At 35.4% G+C, this 18,732-nt stretch overlaps 3 protein-coding genes across 4 annotated transcripts in view; 1 reads left to right on the plus strand and 2 right to left on the minus strand.

The window, feature by feature from the left end:
* Positions 1 to 5,882, minus strand: part of LOC134842750 (transformer-2 protein homolog beta-like) — an 89,512-nt gene extending 83,630 nt beyond the window's left edge. Inside the window, exon 1 of the mRNA XM_063859229.1 lies at positions 5,870 to 5,882. The gene's annotated coding sequence lies outside the window, so the exon portion shown is untranslated. The remainder of the gene's footprint in view (positions 1 to 5,869) is intronic.
* LOC134842748 (gamma-taxilin-like) overlaps positions 1 to 18,732 on the minus strand; it is a 206,682-nt gene that overhangs the window by 97,782 nt on the left and 90,168 nt on the right. The window lies entirely within an intron of this gene.
* The window catches only part of LOC134842747 (ATPase MORC2A-like), a 40,819-nt gene that overhangs the window by 19,401 nt on the left and 2,686 nt on the right, over positions 1 to 18,732 (plus strand). The window contains exons 7-21 of one of the 2 annotated variants that reach the window (XM_063859226.1): positions 6,360 to 6,543; positions 6,784 to 6,995; positions 7,795 to 8,172; positions 8,417 to 8,666; positions 10,044 to 10,221; positions 10,514 to 10,896; positions 11,126 to 11,305; positions 11,516 to 11,557; positions 11,632 to 11,676; positions 12,021 to 12,125; positions 12,257 to 12,340; positions 13,369 to 13,482; positions 16,146 to 16,318; positions 16,586 to 16,861; positions 17,198 to 17,453. In XM_063859226.1, the coding sequence (XP_063715296.1) occupies positions 6,360 to 6,543; positions 6,784 to 6,995; positions 7,795 to 8,172; positions 8,417 to 8,666; positions 10,044 to 10,221; positions 10,514 to 10,896; positions 11,126 to 11,305; positions 11,516 to 11,557; positions 11,632 to 11,676; positions 12,021 to 12,125; positions 12,257 to 12,340; positions 13,369 to 13,482; positions 16,146 to 16,318; positions 16,586 to 16,861; positions 17,198 to 17,453 (2,860 nt within the window). The remainder of the gene's footprint in view (positions 1 to 6,359; positions 6,544 to 6,783; positions 6,996 to 7,794; positions 8,173 to 8,416; positions 8,667 to 10,043; positions 10,222 to 10,513; positions 10,897 to 11,125; positions 11,306 to 11,515; positions 11,558 to 11,631; positions 11,677 to 12,020; positions 12,126 to 12,256; positions 12,341 to 13,368; positions 13,483 to 16,145; positions 16,319 to 16,585; positions 16,862 to 17,197; positions 17,454 to 18,732) is intronic. The other variant, XM_063859227.1, reaches the window with a different exon arrangement.

The raw sequence follows: 18,732 nt of genomic DNA on the forward strand, positions 1-18,732 counted from the left end.
ACTCAGAATACTCAAGTATTCGACCCCTTCGCCACACATAGAGTTACCCCTTTGGTACTATTTTACGATATCCATTCTTGGCTGACTGACACTAATATTTTTTCAAAAGGTACTGGCAGTAATGTTGTGGGGAATGCGCACTCAAAAACCCCTTTTTTAACTGATAGCCTTCCAAAAAGTTCTCTAAAACGGCACAGAAATTTTTTTGTCGAAAGAAGGTTTTTGTAACGATTGGGAGAGCTCGGGAATCTAATTTGATTGACAATAAAAAGGTCACCAAAGTTTTATAAAATTTAATGTAAATCACCCTTAAGAAAATTAAAGTTCCGCCCCTGAATACAACGGTTCTCTTTACAACATGAAAAAAATTTGTAAACTGTAACTCAACCGCCAATTTATAATACAACCCTATTATTATTATCGGTTGAGTTTCAACTTCGTAATTTTTCATACTGTTTTAACAGAGCTTCGTTATGTTTTTTATGCGTGCAAGACTATGAACATAGTGAAGACTCTTGGATAGGTCGTGATGAAATTTTTTCAGGCTCCAATTTGATTTCCCGTGGTTTGATTTTTGATTTTTTTCAAGTTCAGTTTATTTACTCTGTCGAAAGAAAGCAAACTCCTCTATCGAACAGCTTAAATGTGTTATAAAAAAAAAACAGGAATTTACATCTAATTTCAAATTGGGTTTTAGTTTCCAAATTTCCCAGCGGAATAAAAAGTTTTGACTTCGATCCAGTTTTCTCAATTAGGGTCAAGTGTATCTAAAAGTGTTGATCTGAAACTGTTCAGAAATGCAAAGAGCTTTAAAGCCATCTTTTTTATTCTTTAAAATTTTTGTCTGTTTAATTGTGTTCCTTGACGTTTTCCAACTGTTTGTTTTTAGAACTTTGTGAAGTTTGTGCTTGATCTTTTTTGTTTTGATGGTTTGTATTCCGAAACCCGCTTTTTCATTCCATTTTCCCTGAAGAGCAGAACAAAAAGAAAATAGCGAGAATTTTAATTCTACAATTGGATTTTTTGGAATCAACGACGGAATTAAAAGCTTGGAAAAACGGAATTAAAATCATGGAAAAACGGAATTAAAATCATGAATTTTTTTTAATGAATTGTTTTTAGGAGTCATGGTCATAGTGAATACTTTAAATAGGTCTTATTTTCTTTTTTTTCAGGAAGTCTAAAATTTGTTTACACTAGGGACTTTAGTGAGCGTTAGTGTTATACTACGACTATTCTTTTTTTTTCTAGCCTATGTCGCAAATATTGGTGTTTCTTTTGAGGCACTCTAACGGCTTTTTGATAGCATGCGCTTTGGCATTCAAATAGTAATAATTTAACACAGATGATGCATTTTAAATTCATCAAACGAATCGAGAAAAGCTATTTGTTTTGAACAAAGTAACAATAAAAAACTTGATTTCGGAAATTTTTGATTTACTCGAGTTCTCTTTTGGTGCTTTTTTTTTACGATATCCATTCCCGGCAGACTGACCTTAAAGGTGCCTTTTTCAAAAGGTACTGGCACTAATTTTCTGGGGAAGTGCGCGCCCAAAAATGCATTTTTTCTAAGTTGAAGCCTTCCAAGAAGTTCCTTAAATCGGCACAGAAATTTTTGTCGAGTTAGGCCTTCTGTAAGGCTTTGGGTTGAAAAACTAATCTGATCGACCTTAAAAAAGGTCACCAACATTTTAGAAAATTTGATGCAAATCACCCTTAAGAAAATCTCAGATCTGCCCCTGAATACAACGGTTTCCTCTTTAGAGCACGAAAAATATTCTAAACTGAAACTCAGTTGGCAATTTATGATACAACCTTAATGTTGTCGGTAGAGTTACAATTTCGTAATTTTTCCATGCTGTTTTAACGCCTGCAATTGTTTTTCTTGCTTGTCTTTCTCGATATTTGTTCGGCTCAACGAATTTCAACTCTAATGTTGTCAGCTGAGTAGATTCGTTATGTTTTTTTTTAGTTTAAGAAGCGATAAACGTAGTGAAGGCTCTTGAGTAGTTCGTGATGAATTTTTTCAGACTGAAATTTGATTTCCCGTGGTGTGACTTTTGATTTCTTTTCAAGTTCAGTTCATTTACTTTGTCGAAAGCCGGCAAACTTCTCTATCTAGCTAAAGTGTAAAAGACTTAAAAAAATATGATTACTCTCGCAAATTAAAAAAAAAAATTAGTGTACAGTATTGACTGTTTGACGCAGTTTTTTTTTTTTTAAAAAGACGCTGAAATAACATAAGAACGTTTGTAGGTTTATTGTTTTTAAAAGCTTTTCCGACTTTTGAAATGAGGATTATCGAATGCTCGGTTTTTTTTTCGTGTTCAATCGAAAAGCAATCAAAATAAGAGTTTTTATTCCAAATTACTATTCTGAGTTCAAATGTAGAACAATTGCTTTTATAAGAGTTCTGTTGGTTTGAAACTTGCCCATTCGGCCATGCTCTGGACTAAATTATGCGCATTCTAAAGATTTTATTTATGTTGCTGAAAGAGTAATGCAAATTATCTATGCTTGTCAATTATCTCGCACTTCAAAATTGTTTGAAATGAATTGAGGCATGCTAATCTGTCATATTCCTTTTGTAATACCCAAGTTTTCACGCTTGCCGTTTATATTGTCAATTTTTTTTTCATTTTTGATGTTTCAAAAACAACTATTGGATACCAATTAAGGGGCAGTCGGAGTACTCAGCTGTTCGGAGTACCCCATTACCACCCAAAGAAAAGCCCCATTGGTTTTATTTTAGGAATCTGTTTTCGGCCGACTGACCCTAAAGGTACCTTTTTTCAAAAGATATTGGCACAAATTTTGTTGGGGAGCGCGCGCCCGAAAATTGTGTTTTTTAAAATCAAAACCTTCAAAAAAGTTCTAAAACGGCCTACAAATTTTAATCGAAATAAGGCTTTTGTAATGTTTTCAATGTTTTGGGAGAGCTCAAAAAACAAGTGTGATCGACCTTAAAAAAGGCATCATAATTTTAGAAAATTTTCTGCAAATCCTCCCTTCAGAAAATCTTAGATCCATCCTTGAATACAACGGTTTTCTCTTAAGATTAATGTTCAGCTGTGAAAAAATCAGCTTAAATGAGCAACGCATAAAGGCACAAAAAGGCAGCTTGTATATCATAGCGATACCCTGAATGTTATGACTGCCCCTTAATCCCTATTGAATAGTTTTTGGGAAAAGAAAATTTTGAAAAATTATATCTATTATATATTTAAATGCGGGCTTCACTATCTCGCCTTGCTTAAGCTTTTCAACATATTTTTTGCATGTTTAACGAAAGAATGTTTTCAGGATTAAGCTATATCGTATATTGCAATGGTTACTAAATTTTCTTCGATTTTCCAGTTGAGTTCAGCGTTTATTTAACCGAGTTTAAAAAAAGGAGCAAAATTGTGGAATATTGTCAGGGTTCCGCCAGGGGTTGCGAAATCGACATCCAATTGTGAATGCACAAATCCTTTTAGTATACGAGATACGACGATTTATGTGGTTTTTTCAAAATTTTTCAAAAAATAAATTACGTAATTCAAAAAATTTGAAATTCCCAACCCTGCAGTTGGGTGCTGTTAGATTACTCTTAAGGATTGCGATTCTTGCCTCCAAATATGACTGCTCGTTATTGCTCAAACCTTGTAGTTCTCGAGATATGACCTGTTTTATGATTTTTTTGTTTTCATTTTTCAAAAAACTTGGATATAAAAAAAACTAACCCAAATTGAGTTTCTCAATCAGCCCCATAGTGGAACGCTTTCAGGGTACATGCAAAGGTTGAAAATCTGGCGTCCAAGTTTGACTGCTCAAATCCTTTTGGTTTTCGAGATACGGCGTTTTTTATGATTTTTTTTTTTCAAAAAACTTGAAAAAATTTAGATTTAAAAAATTCAAAGATTTGAAATTCCCAACCCTTAAGTTGGGGGCTATCAGAGTAATCTCAGAGGTTGCGAATCTTGCCTCCAAATTCGACTGCTCAATTTTTTGCAGTTTTTGAGATATGACGTTTTTTATGGTTTTTCATAAAAAAAACTTTTAGAAAACTTAAATTTGACGTTTCATAAAATTTGAAATTCCCATCGCTGTAGTTGGGAACTGTGAGAGTACTCTCAGAATTGCAAATCTTGCGTCTAACTGCGCTTGCTCAATTTATTTAAGTTTCGAGATGTGACGTTTTTTGATGTCATTTTGAAATGTACTGAGATGTAAAAATTTTGGTTTTTCAATGTTTGAATTAACAAAAACTTTTACAATACATTTTTTTTACAAAATCTGTAATTACCAACCCTTTAATAGGGTGCTCTCAGATTACACTCATAAGATGCAGATCTTAACTGCAGTTTATTCGGTTTTCTATTATGTTCTTAAAAGTTCGTAGCACCGGAGGTGCGTTACACGCTCGCTAGTATAGATAATATCAAAGATCAGGGGTGAAAATTTGAATCATACAAAATTATTACGAGCCTCTCTATTCATTTTGGAAGGGCTTTGTTATGCAGGATAATACGCCACGCATAAATAATTCAAGTTATGCTTTCAGGATTATTGATAAAATCTTCAAAGCAAACATAAAATATTCCACAGCATGGCCAAAGTGGAAATTTTCAAACTCCCAAAACTTTGCAAAACTTCGGAGGTAAAATTGATTTTTTTTAAATTTTGATTGCGGGGAGTCGATATTTTCAATGAAGCATAAAAATTTTTTGCTAAAAACTATTTCGATCACCGAAAATTGGCTCAATAAAAAAATCGCACTAAGTATAACTTTTCCGTTTTTCTTTCGAAAGTCGGAACGATAAATCAAAGACAATGCAACAGAAACATATCTTTCGATCAAAGAATTGAAACGTTCAACTAGCAAATGAACGATGCTTACAAGTTAATTGGATTCCAAATCAAACATGTCAGCCTAAAAGTGAACTTTTGAAAGGCTAAAAGGCCTGCGGTGCATCCTTGAATACAAATTAATAATTACCCGTGCGATAAGCAAAGGTATTGCAATCGGGTATACTTTTTTCCCTAAACAACTTTGTCCACAGGACTCATCGACTCCTGGTGGTACCTTGGTTCGTTACAAATTCAAATTTCTTACTTTCCTGCACACTAAGCTGGGAGGCAAGAAGCGAATCCGCCTTGGAAGGCAAAGGTCTTGGGCTCAAATCTGACCAGGACCTGTTTTTTTAACGCTACAAGTTTCGGTTCAAAAATTTCAGCCTATTGTTTGTGTGCTTGTGTTTTGTCGGCTTAGTTGCCAGATCTAAGAATCGTTCATTTTTGGTGCAAGCAATTTTCGCTGTAGTTGCTTAGTGTCTGAGCATTTTAAAAATCGAAGTTTGCTTTTTACATTGGTTGGAATTTTACCAACTCAATTTGTTAAAATTTCGTTTTTTTTTTGTGTGCGTGTGTGTTCTGAGGGGAAGGTGGACTCAACTTTTTTTAAAATTATTTTTGATTTTTTTTGGCATGTTTGTTACTGCTTGGTTAGTTTTGTTCCGATGCTAATTTTGCATTCTATTCCTTGGCATGTTATTTTTTTAAAATGTATCTTCATTCATTTTGATAGATTGGTTGAATGTATACTTATAACACATCGTTATTGCTTTTTGCTGATGAATTTTCGGCTTCGATTTAGCTCTCGGCTTAGCGTCCGATTATGTGTACCGCCTCATTTCAGTTCTTATATGGCTTTTGTGTATACTATTTAGGCAGTACATGTATATTTTCCAATAAAATTTTGACGAACAATTTTGGTTGATTTTCAGCTAATTAGCTGTCGGCTTTAATTCTGTCGGCTTATTTACCTAATATTTTGTTCCTACAAATTTCTTAAATTATTTATGAGATCGTGAACACTTTGGCCCCAAATTTTAATAAGTTTAAACATAAAAAATTGATTTTCATATTTTTGTGTCTAGTTTCGACGCTTACTACTGTCGAAGTCCTCTTGGATAGTTCTTGAGTGTTTTGCTGTTTCAATCCTTTACTTGTTGTATGGCAGTGTTGAATCGCCGTTTAATTTGACCATGATTTGAAAGAGTTCCATTAAAGAGCCGGTTTCTAAAACTCATCGCCGCAGAAATTGGGCTTATTTTTCCGCCGCCTGCGTCGCAGAAATTTTTATTATTTTTCCGCAGCTTTTTGCCTTGTCTGAGTGCATTTTTGCTCTGGTTATTTTTTGGGCTTCGAATATGAACTGAATATATAATTAGAGGTTTCTAGTTTTCCAAGGGCCTGGATAGACGAGCACCTTATGAAGTAAAATAACGTTAAATTAAGGATTGTTTACTCTTGTCCTAAAATCAAATGCGCCAAAGTTTGGTACTAGTCAATTGCGATGTTATTGTTTGAAATTTTAGGGGATCCATGAGAGTGGCGAAGGATTTCATTGTGTTTTCGAAAACGAAAGAGCAGCACGTTTGTATCTATATGTCTCGAACATTCCACGAGGACGAGAAAATAGACGAAGTCATTGTCCCCATACCCTCCTGGGACTCCAAAAACAGAAGACCTTTCCCGTCTACTCCTGAAGATTTAGAACGGGTATGTTACATGGAAGCAAACGCATATATTTCTGAAGGGTTCTTCAATAATTTATATCAAGTACTATTTTGAAAGCAATTAGTGAACACATAAAATTGCTGTAGTCTCAAAGTCTCAAACTTGGTCAGAAGTGTCTCAAACTCAACATTTTTACTCGATAAGACTACTAATTTTCAGCAAAGACCTATTGAAAGCATTTCTATCCTAATGGTTGATGTGTGAGCATCGTTATAATTTTAGCACACAAAAGAACTGGAGATCATCTTCAAACATTCTCCGTTCAAAACAGAAGCTGACATTTTTGCGCAGTTCGACAAGATTGAGAGTGATTCCGGAACATTGGTTATTCTAATCCACATGAAGCTCTTGGACAACGGGGAGCCAGAACTAGACATCGATTCTGACCCGACTGATATCATCATGGGAAGCGAGAAAGGATTGTCTCATGAGGGGTGAGTACTAATTGCTCTTGAGATGTCTGTTATGCGTTTGTTTGGCTTTTGTCGCCGTCGTAAGTTTTAATTTGGATATTTAATAGGCAAATAGTTCTATGGAAAAAACGGAGATAGTAACAATAAAGACCAGATATTCTCACCTCGAATCAATGAAGTACATGAAAATGAATCAAATGAGTTTCTGAAAACAATTCAACTAAACAGATGGATGCTTTCTCAAGGTTCCGTGGAAGTGTTTTGGGCTCTTCACAGTAGGGGATTTAGGTTGCATGGAATATGCACTATTTTATGACATGCATGTTTTGCCACCAATCCTAATTTCTTTTGAAATGCTCCAATGTACTCTTAAATGCGAGGGGAGAGCACACACCAAAAAAATGCGTTTTTTGCTCAAAACCGTCCAAAGTGACTTCAAAATTCATTTTAGTGCGGTTTCATTTTCAGAGTTTGCATAAAAACGTTATTCAAAATCTTTTAGCATTTCAGGGCAGCTCAGAAAACCTGTTCAACCTGAAAAAAATCCGAGAAAGTTTTCGAAAATCCGTCTAACACCTTAGAAACAGGACGAGCCATGCGCGTATATAGAATTTTGTGTTTCGTAACCTTCGAGGTGTTGTGAAAAAAGATCTATTTCGACCACCTCGAGATATTAAATTTTGTAGTTTTTTGTTTTGAAGCAACATGTCAAAAAGGCATAGTCTCTTGCATAGAGAATTTTTTATTGGCTGAAATTTCAGTTTATAGATAAGACTAACTTTCCAAAAAAATAAGGATAACCTTAAGTGTTGTATTTCAGCTTGGTTCTGGAGAGGCGTTCTCTGCGTGCTTACACCAGTATCTTGTATTTGGAGCCAGTGATGAAGATCTACATCCAGGGCGTGAAAGTACAGACACGTCGACTAGCCAACTGTCTCTACAAGCCGAAACAATTCAAATTTACCTCTAATAGATTCAAAACGAGAGCAGAAAACGATGCAAGAGAAGCACGTGAACATGCGAAGCTAGCAGAAGAAAAAGCGAGAGAGAAGGAGAGTACATATCGTGACTTGTTGAAAAGACTGGGCAATTCGACTAACAGAGACTCTCGGTCTAAGTTGAACCTGGCGAAGAATGACGCGGAGGACCACAGATCAGAAGCGATCATTAAAACGAAATTAGCAGACCAGAAAGATAAGTAGGTTTACACAAACTAGTTTCGACTATGACTATTAAAACGTGCGTTACGTGTTACAATTAATTCACTACGTGCCTAAATCTAGAAAATAGAGTTTCAACTTTTATGTTTCCAAACTGTTGACCTTTGACTAGATGGGGCCATGTTTTTGACATTATCTTTCGTTTTTTTTTTGAAAAAAAAGGAAACATCTCAAGTTTTTCTGCAGGAAGATATATTGTATAATTTCAACCAATTGTTTCAGAATGCTGAAAGATCCCAAAATTCTCCACCTCATTTTTGGCTTCAACATAGAAAACAGATCCTGTGACGGCATGTTCATGTACAACTGTGGTCGACTGATCAAAATGTACGACAGAACGGGACCTCAGCAGGACGGAAAAGTGACCTGTCAGGGGATTGTGGGAATTGTAGATGTACCCTATATTGTGTTGCAACCGGCTCATAATAAGCAAGATTTTGCAGATGGAAAAGAGTACAGACATTTACTGAAGGTTAATATGTTTTGTAAATCGTAGTACTATTTCAACTGGCCTTAAATTCAACGCTCTCTCTCTCCGTTCCCAAAATTGCAATCGGCTCAAAAAAAATGATGTACTGATTCACGTTAATGAATTTGAAAGTAAAAAAGTGCTGAAATTCCCAGTGGACTAAAAAAAATAAGTTAATGGTCCAGTTTATTTTATTAGGGTTAGTTTTATGGAAAAAAGAATTATAACAGATTATTCGTTTTCAAGAACTCTTTAACTGTTTCAAAAACAGTTTTTTTCTGAAACGTGTTAAATATTCGAAAAAAAATAGGTTTTTCGGTTTCCTTGAGTTTATTGGTAAATCGTAGTACTATTTCAACTGGCCTTAAATTCAAAGCAATTGAGATTAGATAGATGAATATGAACGAACTCACCTGGATAACTGCATTCGCTACGCAGAATAACAATCATCTTCGAACACAATATGGAAAATTAATTGAAAGAGCAACGATAAAAAATCATTATTTACTCTATCGTCAGCTTAGTGTTTTATTAAGAACCTTTTTTCTAACCTAAGTCGCGAATATTGATGCCACTTTTGGGACATCTTTTTAGCTTTTCAGCAACAAAATAAGAAGGTTCGAACCTGGGCAGGGTCGGATTTTTTATGAAATTTTTTGTAACTTAGAAGGCAAACTCCACTGTCGAACACGAAACATCTAAAATTCACAAAAAAACGTGTTCGAAAGTGGAATTTAATTTTCAGAATTCCCAGAGAAATAGAAGAATTACTTATTGCTCCAGTTTTCTCAAATTGGGTTAACTTTAAAAAAAAGTGTCCATGATAAATTGTTACATAAGTTCAATGAGCTTTAAGGCCATTTATTTTTTCGAAATTCAAAAATTGAAGATGTCTGAAAACAAGTCGTTTCTTTTTTGTTTTCTTGCGTTAATTACTCTTTCCAACTGTTAGTTGGCTATGTTTAGCATATGTAGCTGCTGTATTCGTGACTAGTGTTAGTCGATGGTTACGCGTGGGTCGCTTAGTGGTTAGCGCGTGAGACTTAAAATCTATATATTGCAGTAGGTCGCAGATCGAATCCTAGACCTAGCCGAATTTTAACTAATTCGAGGCTCATTTCTATTTTCTCTAATTACACTTTCTAGAGCTGCTTTTTTTCGTGCTTTCGCTAGTGTTTGCGAAGCGAAGCTTCGCCTCTGTGGTCGATTTATGCAGTTTATTTCTACCACTATAATACATGAATTAACAACGAACTACCAATTTCTCACCTGTTTTTTTAAAATAAATTTGTCAATAACTTTAATTTGAAGAGACCAGTTCTTTTTTCTTGAAAAAATAAATGATTCCAATTTATTGTAAATTTCAATTTTGAATTTTAGGTAATGGGCGAACACATGGCGGACTACTGGAACGACTCAGGGATCATCCGGACAGGTGTTACTGAGTTTTGGGAGAGTTTCGGATATGAGAGTGGGAAGAAGTGGTGGGAGCCGGCCTCGGATGAACCCCGATTTGTGAAGCGCAGACAATTGAATATACCTCAAGCCATTCAGTGTGGTGAGTCGATGGTCGGGAAAATAGTCGATTGGCTTATAAATGGACACGCAGTGAAATTTAATTTTTATTTTTTTAATGAATGACCATGCAGCGAAGTGTTATAACCATGCAAATGCTTTCTATGAAAATAAGAATGCGTTACAGGTCTCAGAATAGGAAAAAAAAAAAAAACATGTTTAAATAGTTTCATCGCAAAAAAAACTTATGCTGCGCACACATAAGAGCTCAGATCAAATTCCATTTGAGTCATAAGAAGACTGGTAGCTGTAGATGATTCATCCTATTTCTTCAGACATGTGTCTCAAGTGGCGTCTTCTACCAACCACCAGCTCCAGTATCGGAAAGCAGTATCCCCCCAACTGGGTCTGTCAGAACAACCCAGATGCCCAATTCAACAGGTGCAATGCCCCAGAGCAGAAGTTCTCATTTCCTCTGATAGACAGAAAGAAGCTGAACAAAGACAACTCAACTGGTGGCGGATCAACGCCCAACGAGGAGAAACCATCTCTGTCGAATTCAGCTGAGATGCCCAGTTTTGGCAGAACAATTTTGAAGAAACCGGACGTGTTGCCGCCCGTTAAGATTTTCAAACCAACTCCTTTGCCCATAATTGCGCCAACTAAATTGAACGAGACGCCAAAGTTAATAAATCAGACTCCGTTACCATCAAAAAGAGTGAGTTAAGATGTGATTTGCGCACAAATCCATGGTTCAATATGGTACACATTTTGTATAGTCTTAAGTGTTGTTTGAATTAGTTTAAAGAACCTGCAAATACCTAATTTTTGAAAAAAAAGTACGCTGAACAGGACGTTTAAAGATCAAACTCATATGCAAACATTTTCTCTTGAATGATATGCAGTGAATCGCAGAAAGCAGGATTAAAACTACATTTGCGTTGTAGACTAGTGCACCCGATTCTTCGTCAAGTTCTACTAAAGTGGCCAGAAGAAAGTCACCCTCCCCGCCACCTGTCAGAGTGAAATCATCTAGTCGTGTAGTGCAACAGCAAGCTGCAGTTAAAGAGAAACAGAAACCTGTAATTCGTAGGAAAAGTCCCAGTCCACCTCCAGCTAAGCCTAAGGTATGTGCTTTGTGCAACAAGATGGTGGAAAACCATTGAAGATGATATTGATGCTGTTCATTAGTGAGCTCCAAGATTACATAGTGATGAGGACATAAGTCTCACAATTATGCGAGAATCTAACATTGCTTAAATCTGTGCCATCTACTTTTACACCAAATTGATCAAAGATCATAAAATTGTCAATGGCACAAAAATGTTTTTGCTTAGGCTCGTCAAGCGCGCAAATCACCTAGTCCTGAACCTCCGAAGGTAAATATTGATTCAGTCTGAAAAAGGTATAGTAAGTAATATTGATAGAACTTCCAGATTTTTTGGTGTTTCAGCGATCACGAAGAAAGTCGCCATCACCTGAAGTTGATAAGCGAAAGGTGAAAAACTGAAGTTGACGCAATTTTAAGTTTTTACTGCCAGTTTCGTTTGGGTTTAAAAATTGTGTTTCGCGTCGAGTTTTCATAATTTTCTTCAAGTATCAGCAATTTTTCAGTTGATACGAATTTCGACGGATGATATATAAACGCTCTATATCAAGATAATATATATGTGTTGCAAAAAGCCTCATATTGCCTAGTAGGAGCAAAATGTAAAGAATTCTACTCAGCTGAGAATCCAATTCAACTTCGGTCCGCGATAACTGAATAACTGAATTTTACCAGTTTTTTTTAACTAACTGATACGAAGCTTTTTTCTATCAAAATTCCATGTGGCGTTTCAGTCAGCTGCTTTGTTGCTGAGTACATCACCTGCGAGTAGTTCATCCCGACAGAAGAAAAAGTCCCCCTCTCCCTCACCAGAACAGACAACTAGCAAAACAAGCGCAGTTAGTTCCCTCTTCTTATTTCTTTTTATTGGCTTGTTATTATTGTACCAAATTAAACTGAAATATTAAGAAATTATCATCATATTAACCATTATTTGCTAAATTTTTTGCTAAGTGTTGTGGTGTTTTAGCGGACATCGACTCGTGACAGAGAAACTTCAAAGAGATCAGCGGCATCAGAAGCAGACTCAGAGGACACGCAATCAGAAACCTCTGTTGGTTATAATTTTGTTGCAAAGCATAGCAAGTTTAAGATTGTTGTTTGAGGGTGACGCAACGTTTATCAGGCTGGTAGGCTAGTAAAATTGAGCAAGGAACTTGTTTAGTTCTTATAAAACTAAAAGCGCCAAATTGTTTCAAATGGATGCCAACCACACAGAGGAACTTTGGCGGCCACATTTTCAATAGCTTAAAACAATTTTCAGAAATTGTATATATTTAAAATTTTTTACGTGGGTATTATATAAATAGTGAGTAATACAAATACGAACGCGCGAAAATGAAAACCCACTTAATTGTTGACATTTTTGAAATTCATATTTTATACAGTAATGGTTGTCAAAAATAATACATGAATAGGGGGGGGGGATAGTTAACAACGTGCAAAGGGGGGGATAGTTAACAAGATCCGATATTAAAGATAGTCGTAAAACAAAATATAATAATTACACAAGCAAAGCTTGTGTGATATTACGAGTTCTTTTTTTCCAACCTAAGTCGCAAATAGTAGTGCTTTTTGAAAGTCCTCTTTTATTGCAGAATATGCATAAGATCAATAACCAGCGATTAAGTACAGCCAATGCAAAGATATTAACGCAGACTATTATAGTACAAATAGCACTTTAGCTTTAAGGCATTATGGATCTGTAGCGTAGAGGGAAGGAGACCAGCAGCAAAATAAGACGGTTCGAAACTTGGCAGGGTCTGATGTTTTCAATGAAATTTTTCGTATACTAGTTAAAATGCGTCCGCTCTATAAATTGAGGCATGTTAGTTGGTAAGTTTCATTTTTTTCAAATTAACTGATACTGCTAATGCGTCATAATTGGCTTGCGTCACTTAACAATTATGTAGACTCATAATTGGCGTGAGTCACTTATGAAATTTGGTAGACTCGAAGTTTTACCCATTCAGTATTTCCCAGTAGCGTTATATGTCATATTTTTGCTTGTGTATGCGAAGTGCAACTTCGCCTCTGTGTTTAATATGTAATCTGATAATATGAAGTGTATGGTCGTTTCAGAGTCAGTCGTCCCGCAAAACACAAGATTCGCCCTCTCCACCTAAGAAATCAGCAGCTGAGGCCAAGAAGTCAAATGTAGTATCTTCGCCGGCAGCTGCAAAACAAACAGAAAAGGTGAGATTTTGTTAAACCATTTTTAAGGGAGCAAGAATAGACTGTTCCTGGGCTAGTATCACAAACTGCAATCAAAGTTTTGACTGCAATCAGTATTTCTAAAAAAGTTTTGAAAAAGTGCTTCCAAAACGTTTCTTTCCTTTTGCGGTTTGACTGTCGATTTTTTTAAGTTCAATTCAAATATAATTGCTTAAAGGAAGGAAAATTACGCTCTTTAATTACGAAAGCGGAAATGGCGCGGAAAAACAGAAGAATTTCTAGTTTCAATATTGGATTTGAGTTTTGAGCTTTCCCAGCCGAATAAAAAGTTGACCTATTGTCCCACTTTTCTCTAATAAGGTTAATTTCTTAGCAAAAAAGTGTATATTACACTTACGAAAGCAAGTTTCTGGTAATCAATAAGACGATTTTTTCCGTTAACTCTTAAGAAATTGAACTGGTCTTGTTATTGAACCTTAGCAACATCCAGTTTCTTTTCCATGTGGTCTAGAGGTAACGCGGTTGCCTTTGTACCGCATGGTCTGGGGTTTGAATACCTGCCGGAGTACCTTCGCGTTTTGTATACTTAGTGGACGCTCGGTAACTACTTGAACCTTATTTAATGTTGGTAGTTGTCTTTCTCGACTGTTTTTCTGAAGTTTAGTTTTTCTCTTTTCAAAAATATTTAATTTTTGTATAATTCGAATTTGTGGTCTTCATCATCTTTTTATCAGTTGATGGTAGTAGTGAAAACTCTTATATAAGTCGTGATATTTTTTTCTCGTTTTGTTTATAGAAATTTTTTTATAATTTGTTCACGGTTAAGTTTGATATTTTGCGGTGTGTTTTTTTATTTTATTTTCAGTTCAGTTCATTCCCTTGATTGATTTCCTCGACGATCATAAAGGTCGTGATGATTTTTTCTCGTTTTGTTTGCAGAAAAATTTTTAATTTGTTCACGTTTAAGTTTGGTATTTCGCGGTGTGTTTATTATTATTTTTTTTCAGTTCAGTTCATTTCCTTGGTTGATTTCCTCCACAATCTAAAAGCAAAATTTTAAAGGTCACGGAAAAGCTGATTGAATTCTTGTTTCGAAAGTGGTTTTTATTTCCAGATCTCCAAGCGGAATATAAAATTTACCTAATAATCCAGTTTTATCAAAGCGGCTTAGTTTCATCAAAATGTGTCAAAGATGAGCGATTTATGAAATTCAAAGAGCTTTAAGGCCGTATATTTTTTCTTTGAAATCCGAAAGTTGAAGTTAATGAAATCCGAAAGTAAAAAAATTGTCAAAAATTTTTTTATATAACTTTTCTCCAAAACAATGATAATCAGCATTTAATCGCAAAAAAGATTCCTGTCAAAAAGTCATGCGCATGCCATTGACTAAAATCATTTAGTGAAGATTATTCTGAAAACTATTGAAAATATCCGTGAAATAAAAGTATATCGCATGTGATGCTTAGCTCCGTTTCGCCTCTGTGTCATAAATTGTTGCTGAAATTCAAAGAACTTTTAAACCATTGTTTCTTGCGCTCATTGACAGGTTTTTAATTGTCTCATGGCTATGAACACTAATAACATCGTGTAAAAATTTTTGTTGCTTTTTTAAGAGTCGCTGAAATTAGTTCGTGATGTTTTTTTTTCAGGAAAGTCTTAAAATATGTTGAAGCCCAGGTTTACTTTCGCGGTTTGAGTTTTGATTTCTTTCTAAGTTCAGTTCATTTCCTTTGTTAAAAGAAGGCAAACTCCACTATCAAGCAGTTAAAATGGAATGAAATTATCAGATTTCTCAGCGAAATATTTTTTACAAAAGTCATTCATCAATTGCTATGGAAATTCAAAGAGCTTTGAGGCCATCTAATTTTTTTTTTGGAAATTGAAAGAGATTTTTTTTCAAAAATAAGTCAGTATTTTTTTTCTGTCAGTTGGCTATGTTTCAAGTTTTCTTGAGTAATTTTTTGCTCGAAAACAAAAATTTCAAATTAATTTTGATACTGAGAAATCTTTTTTTTTGCCAATAGCAAGCGATAGCAAACAGAAAAAAATGATAGCCGGCTACTCTGCACAGAATGTTCTGAACATAGTCTTAAAAAATTTAAATTTTTTTTCTTCAAATTAGTGTCGTTTTTTCGGCGCTGCTCGATATAAGGATCATAAAGAAAATCTAGAGCTGAGGCTTATTTGACAGTTATAGTAAACTAAGTAAATTAGAAAACATTTTTTAGAGACTGAAAGGGCTATAATTAACTTCTCTGAAATTTTTGGTAGACCCAGTTTTCGATTTTTTTTTCGGAACAATTTTTTCGTCTTGAAGCCTTTCGTCCAGTCTTTTTGTCGGCTAGCTTGCTATGCTTTGATTGTGATGTATCGCAAGTGGTGCGAAGTTGAAGTGGCCGGTAGTAAAAAAAAAGTTTCGTTGAAATTAGAATATCGACCAAAAGGGTATATTAAGATATTTCACCCGTCTCCATGTGATGTTTATTCGTCTTCGTTTTGAGAAAATCTGAAGACCAAGTTGCTTAGCCCATTCTGTGACCAGAACAATAAACCAACGCATAGACTTGTGTTTCAATAGTTTCTGTAACTGAATATTAGATAAGGTTTCATGTGGTCGGCTTTTTCAAGTATACCTTATGGGTACCACAGTTGTAATTGTAATGAAGTTTGTGGGTGGGTTTTAGACAGCGAGTACCTCTGAAGAAGCAGTAGATGATTCATTTGAGCCCTCTGTTGGATCTGAAGTGGAGGTGTCGTTTGGTGGAAATAAATGGATGGAGGCCAATGTGTTGGAGATACACTCCAGGACTAGAAAACTCAAAGTGCAATTCTCACAGAAGTCAATCCCAGACAAGTGGTGAGAGCAAGACGTCTCATTAGTTGAGATACTCTTTTTAACTTCCGTGCCGCGAGCAAACAGAAGTAATATGCTATACACAGTGAAGTTAAAATGTTGTACATGAACAAATTTTGAGGGTTGTTCGGTCGGTGGTAAAAATGACAGTTGTTTTCTGATGAAAAATTGGAATAAACCCAAAGTCTGAAGGTTCGTGTATTGTCTTATTGGACCGATTTTCAATTTGTGAAAGTTCGATAGAAAATAATCGCGTTGAAATCTTTTCAGGGTTCTTCCGAATGAAGTTCGCAAACCTATCAAAGAAGAAATCGTTACTCCTCAGCCCTCCAAAATCAAAGAAAGAAACTCGACCCCTAGCTCGTCAACAAAGCCAGCAGCGTCTAAACAAGCAGCTAGCGTTGAAAAATCCCAAGCGAAAATGTCCTCGGATAAAATAAATGGCGAAAAAAGCCACGAGGAAGATTCAACTACCTCCACAGTGCAGAGAAGTGTTATGTCAGCTCATGAGTCAGCGGACACAGCTAAAATAGTTTCCGTGCTCAAGTAAGATTAGACTTATAAATGCAGTTATCACAGCATTTTTTTACGACATTAACACAGCGTTTTTTCAACATTGGATCGATATGAAAAAGGAAGGTATTAATATTGGACTGGCCAAAACGAAGCCGTTTCATTTCAATTACCCTCAAACTGATCCTTGTCTCTATTGCTGTTATCTCCACGTAACTTAAACTTAAGCAAGATTTGGTTTCACCCTTGTATTAGGACTGGTTTCATTAACAGTTTTGGTGTATGATATCAAAATTTGGATAGCAAGTGTTCGATTTTATCTGAAGTAAAAAAAATAATTTCGGATTATGAAAATTAAGTGTGTTACAGGAGTATGTTGAAGCACTTTTGTCCGCCTGGTTGGTCCGAAACTTCCGACATAGCCTCTCTGACTCGCACTCAGCTGACCGAATTCCCACTGGACCTATTCTATAAGCAGTATGAAGATGGGCTGCGGGAGCTGATGAAGCGACAGGTGCAGAAGAAACTGGACCAGGAGTGGAATAAGATGAAGACTGAGTTGGAAGCAGAGACGACGCCTATTATCACAGCATGTAAAAACCTAATGAAGAAACTATTTCCAGAGGTTAGTAGTATCCTTAAATGCTGAGCATGATATGATTCCCGAGATAATAAATTCGATCCCAGTGTGCTAATGTTTCATAAGAAGAGACGAAAAAGGGCTTTACGTTTTAGGATATCCTTTTTTAGGATATCTTTGTAGAGCTTGTTATTTCTGTTTAAGAGTCGATGAACGTAGTTCAGATTCTTATATTGGTCGAAATGTTGTTTTTTCTTTTTTGGTAAGTCTTAAAATGCTCTAATAAAAAAGAAGCGCATAAGGGCTTTAACTGAACTCATGCTTGAAAAGCTTTAGGTATATATGCACTTTTTGAGTTCAGTTCAAGTTCATTTGGTAGAAGTTAGGAAAAGTGCACTCTCCAGTTATGAAAGCTGAAATGGCGCAAAAAAAAACGTGATCGATTTCTAGTTTCGAAAGTGGAATTTAATTTTGAGATTTCCCAGCCGAATAAAACCCTTTCCAATAATACAGTTTTCTCAAATTGGGTTTATTTTATCAAAAAAAGTACCAAGAAGTTACTATAGCTTAGTAAATATTACATTTGGCTTAATATGCACTGTTAAAAAGACCAACTCATCGCGAAGTCAAAAATGTAAGCTGAAATCCGAAAAGTACTATGGAGTTGTTTAAGTAAACAAAAAGGAATGCCAGGTCGAGCCGATAATCGGAGTGGGGCAAGGGAGAAAGATAGTTTTTTATATTTGCCTCTTTTCAAGAGTAATGAACGTAGTGAGTACTCGTATATAGGTCTTGCTGATTTTTTTTCAGGAAAAAGATTTAAATTCTGTTCACGCTCAGTTTTGATTTTTCGCGGTTTGACTTGTGATTACTTCTTAAGTTCAGTGCATTTCTATTGTTTAAGGCAAGCTCCGCTATCGAACAGCAAAATAGTAATGGTCACGAGAAACGTGATCGACTCTAAGTTCGAAAATGGAAATCAATTATCAGATTTCCCAGCGAAATAAAAGTTTTACCTATTGATCCAGTTTTCTCAAATTGGGTTTATTTAAACAAAAAAGGGTTCATAATAAATTGTTCTGCTAATTCAAATAGTTTTAAGGCCATCTGTTTTTCTCTTCGAAAATCAGAAGTTGAAGATTTTTGAGAAAACAAGTAGTTTTTTTTCTGTTTTCCTGCGTTCATTACTCTTTTCTAACTCTCAGTTGGCTATGTTACATAAAGGGAGTTTTTAGCTAAATTAATTGAACATTTTCAGTTATGTTCAGCCAACACTTAAAAGAGTACTCAACTGGCGATGGAAGACAAATAATATAGAATAAAG

The sequence above is a fragment of the Symsagittifera roscoffensis genome, chromosome 3 (assembly GCF_963678635.1).
Source record: "Symsagittifera roscoffensis chromosome 3, txSymRosc1.1, whole genome shotgun sequence".
Lineage (NCBI taxonomy): Eukaryota > Metazoa > Xenacoelomorpha > Acoela > Convolutidae > Symsagittifera > Symsagittifera roscoffensis.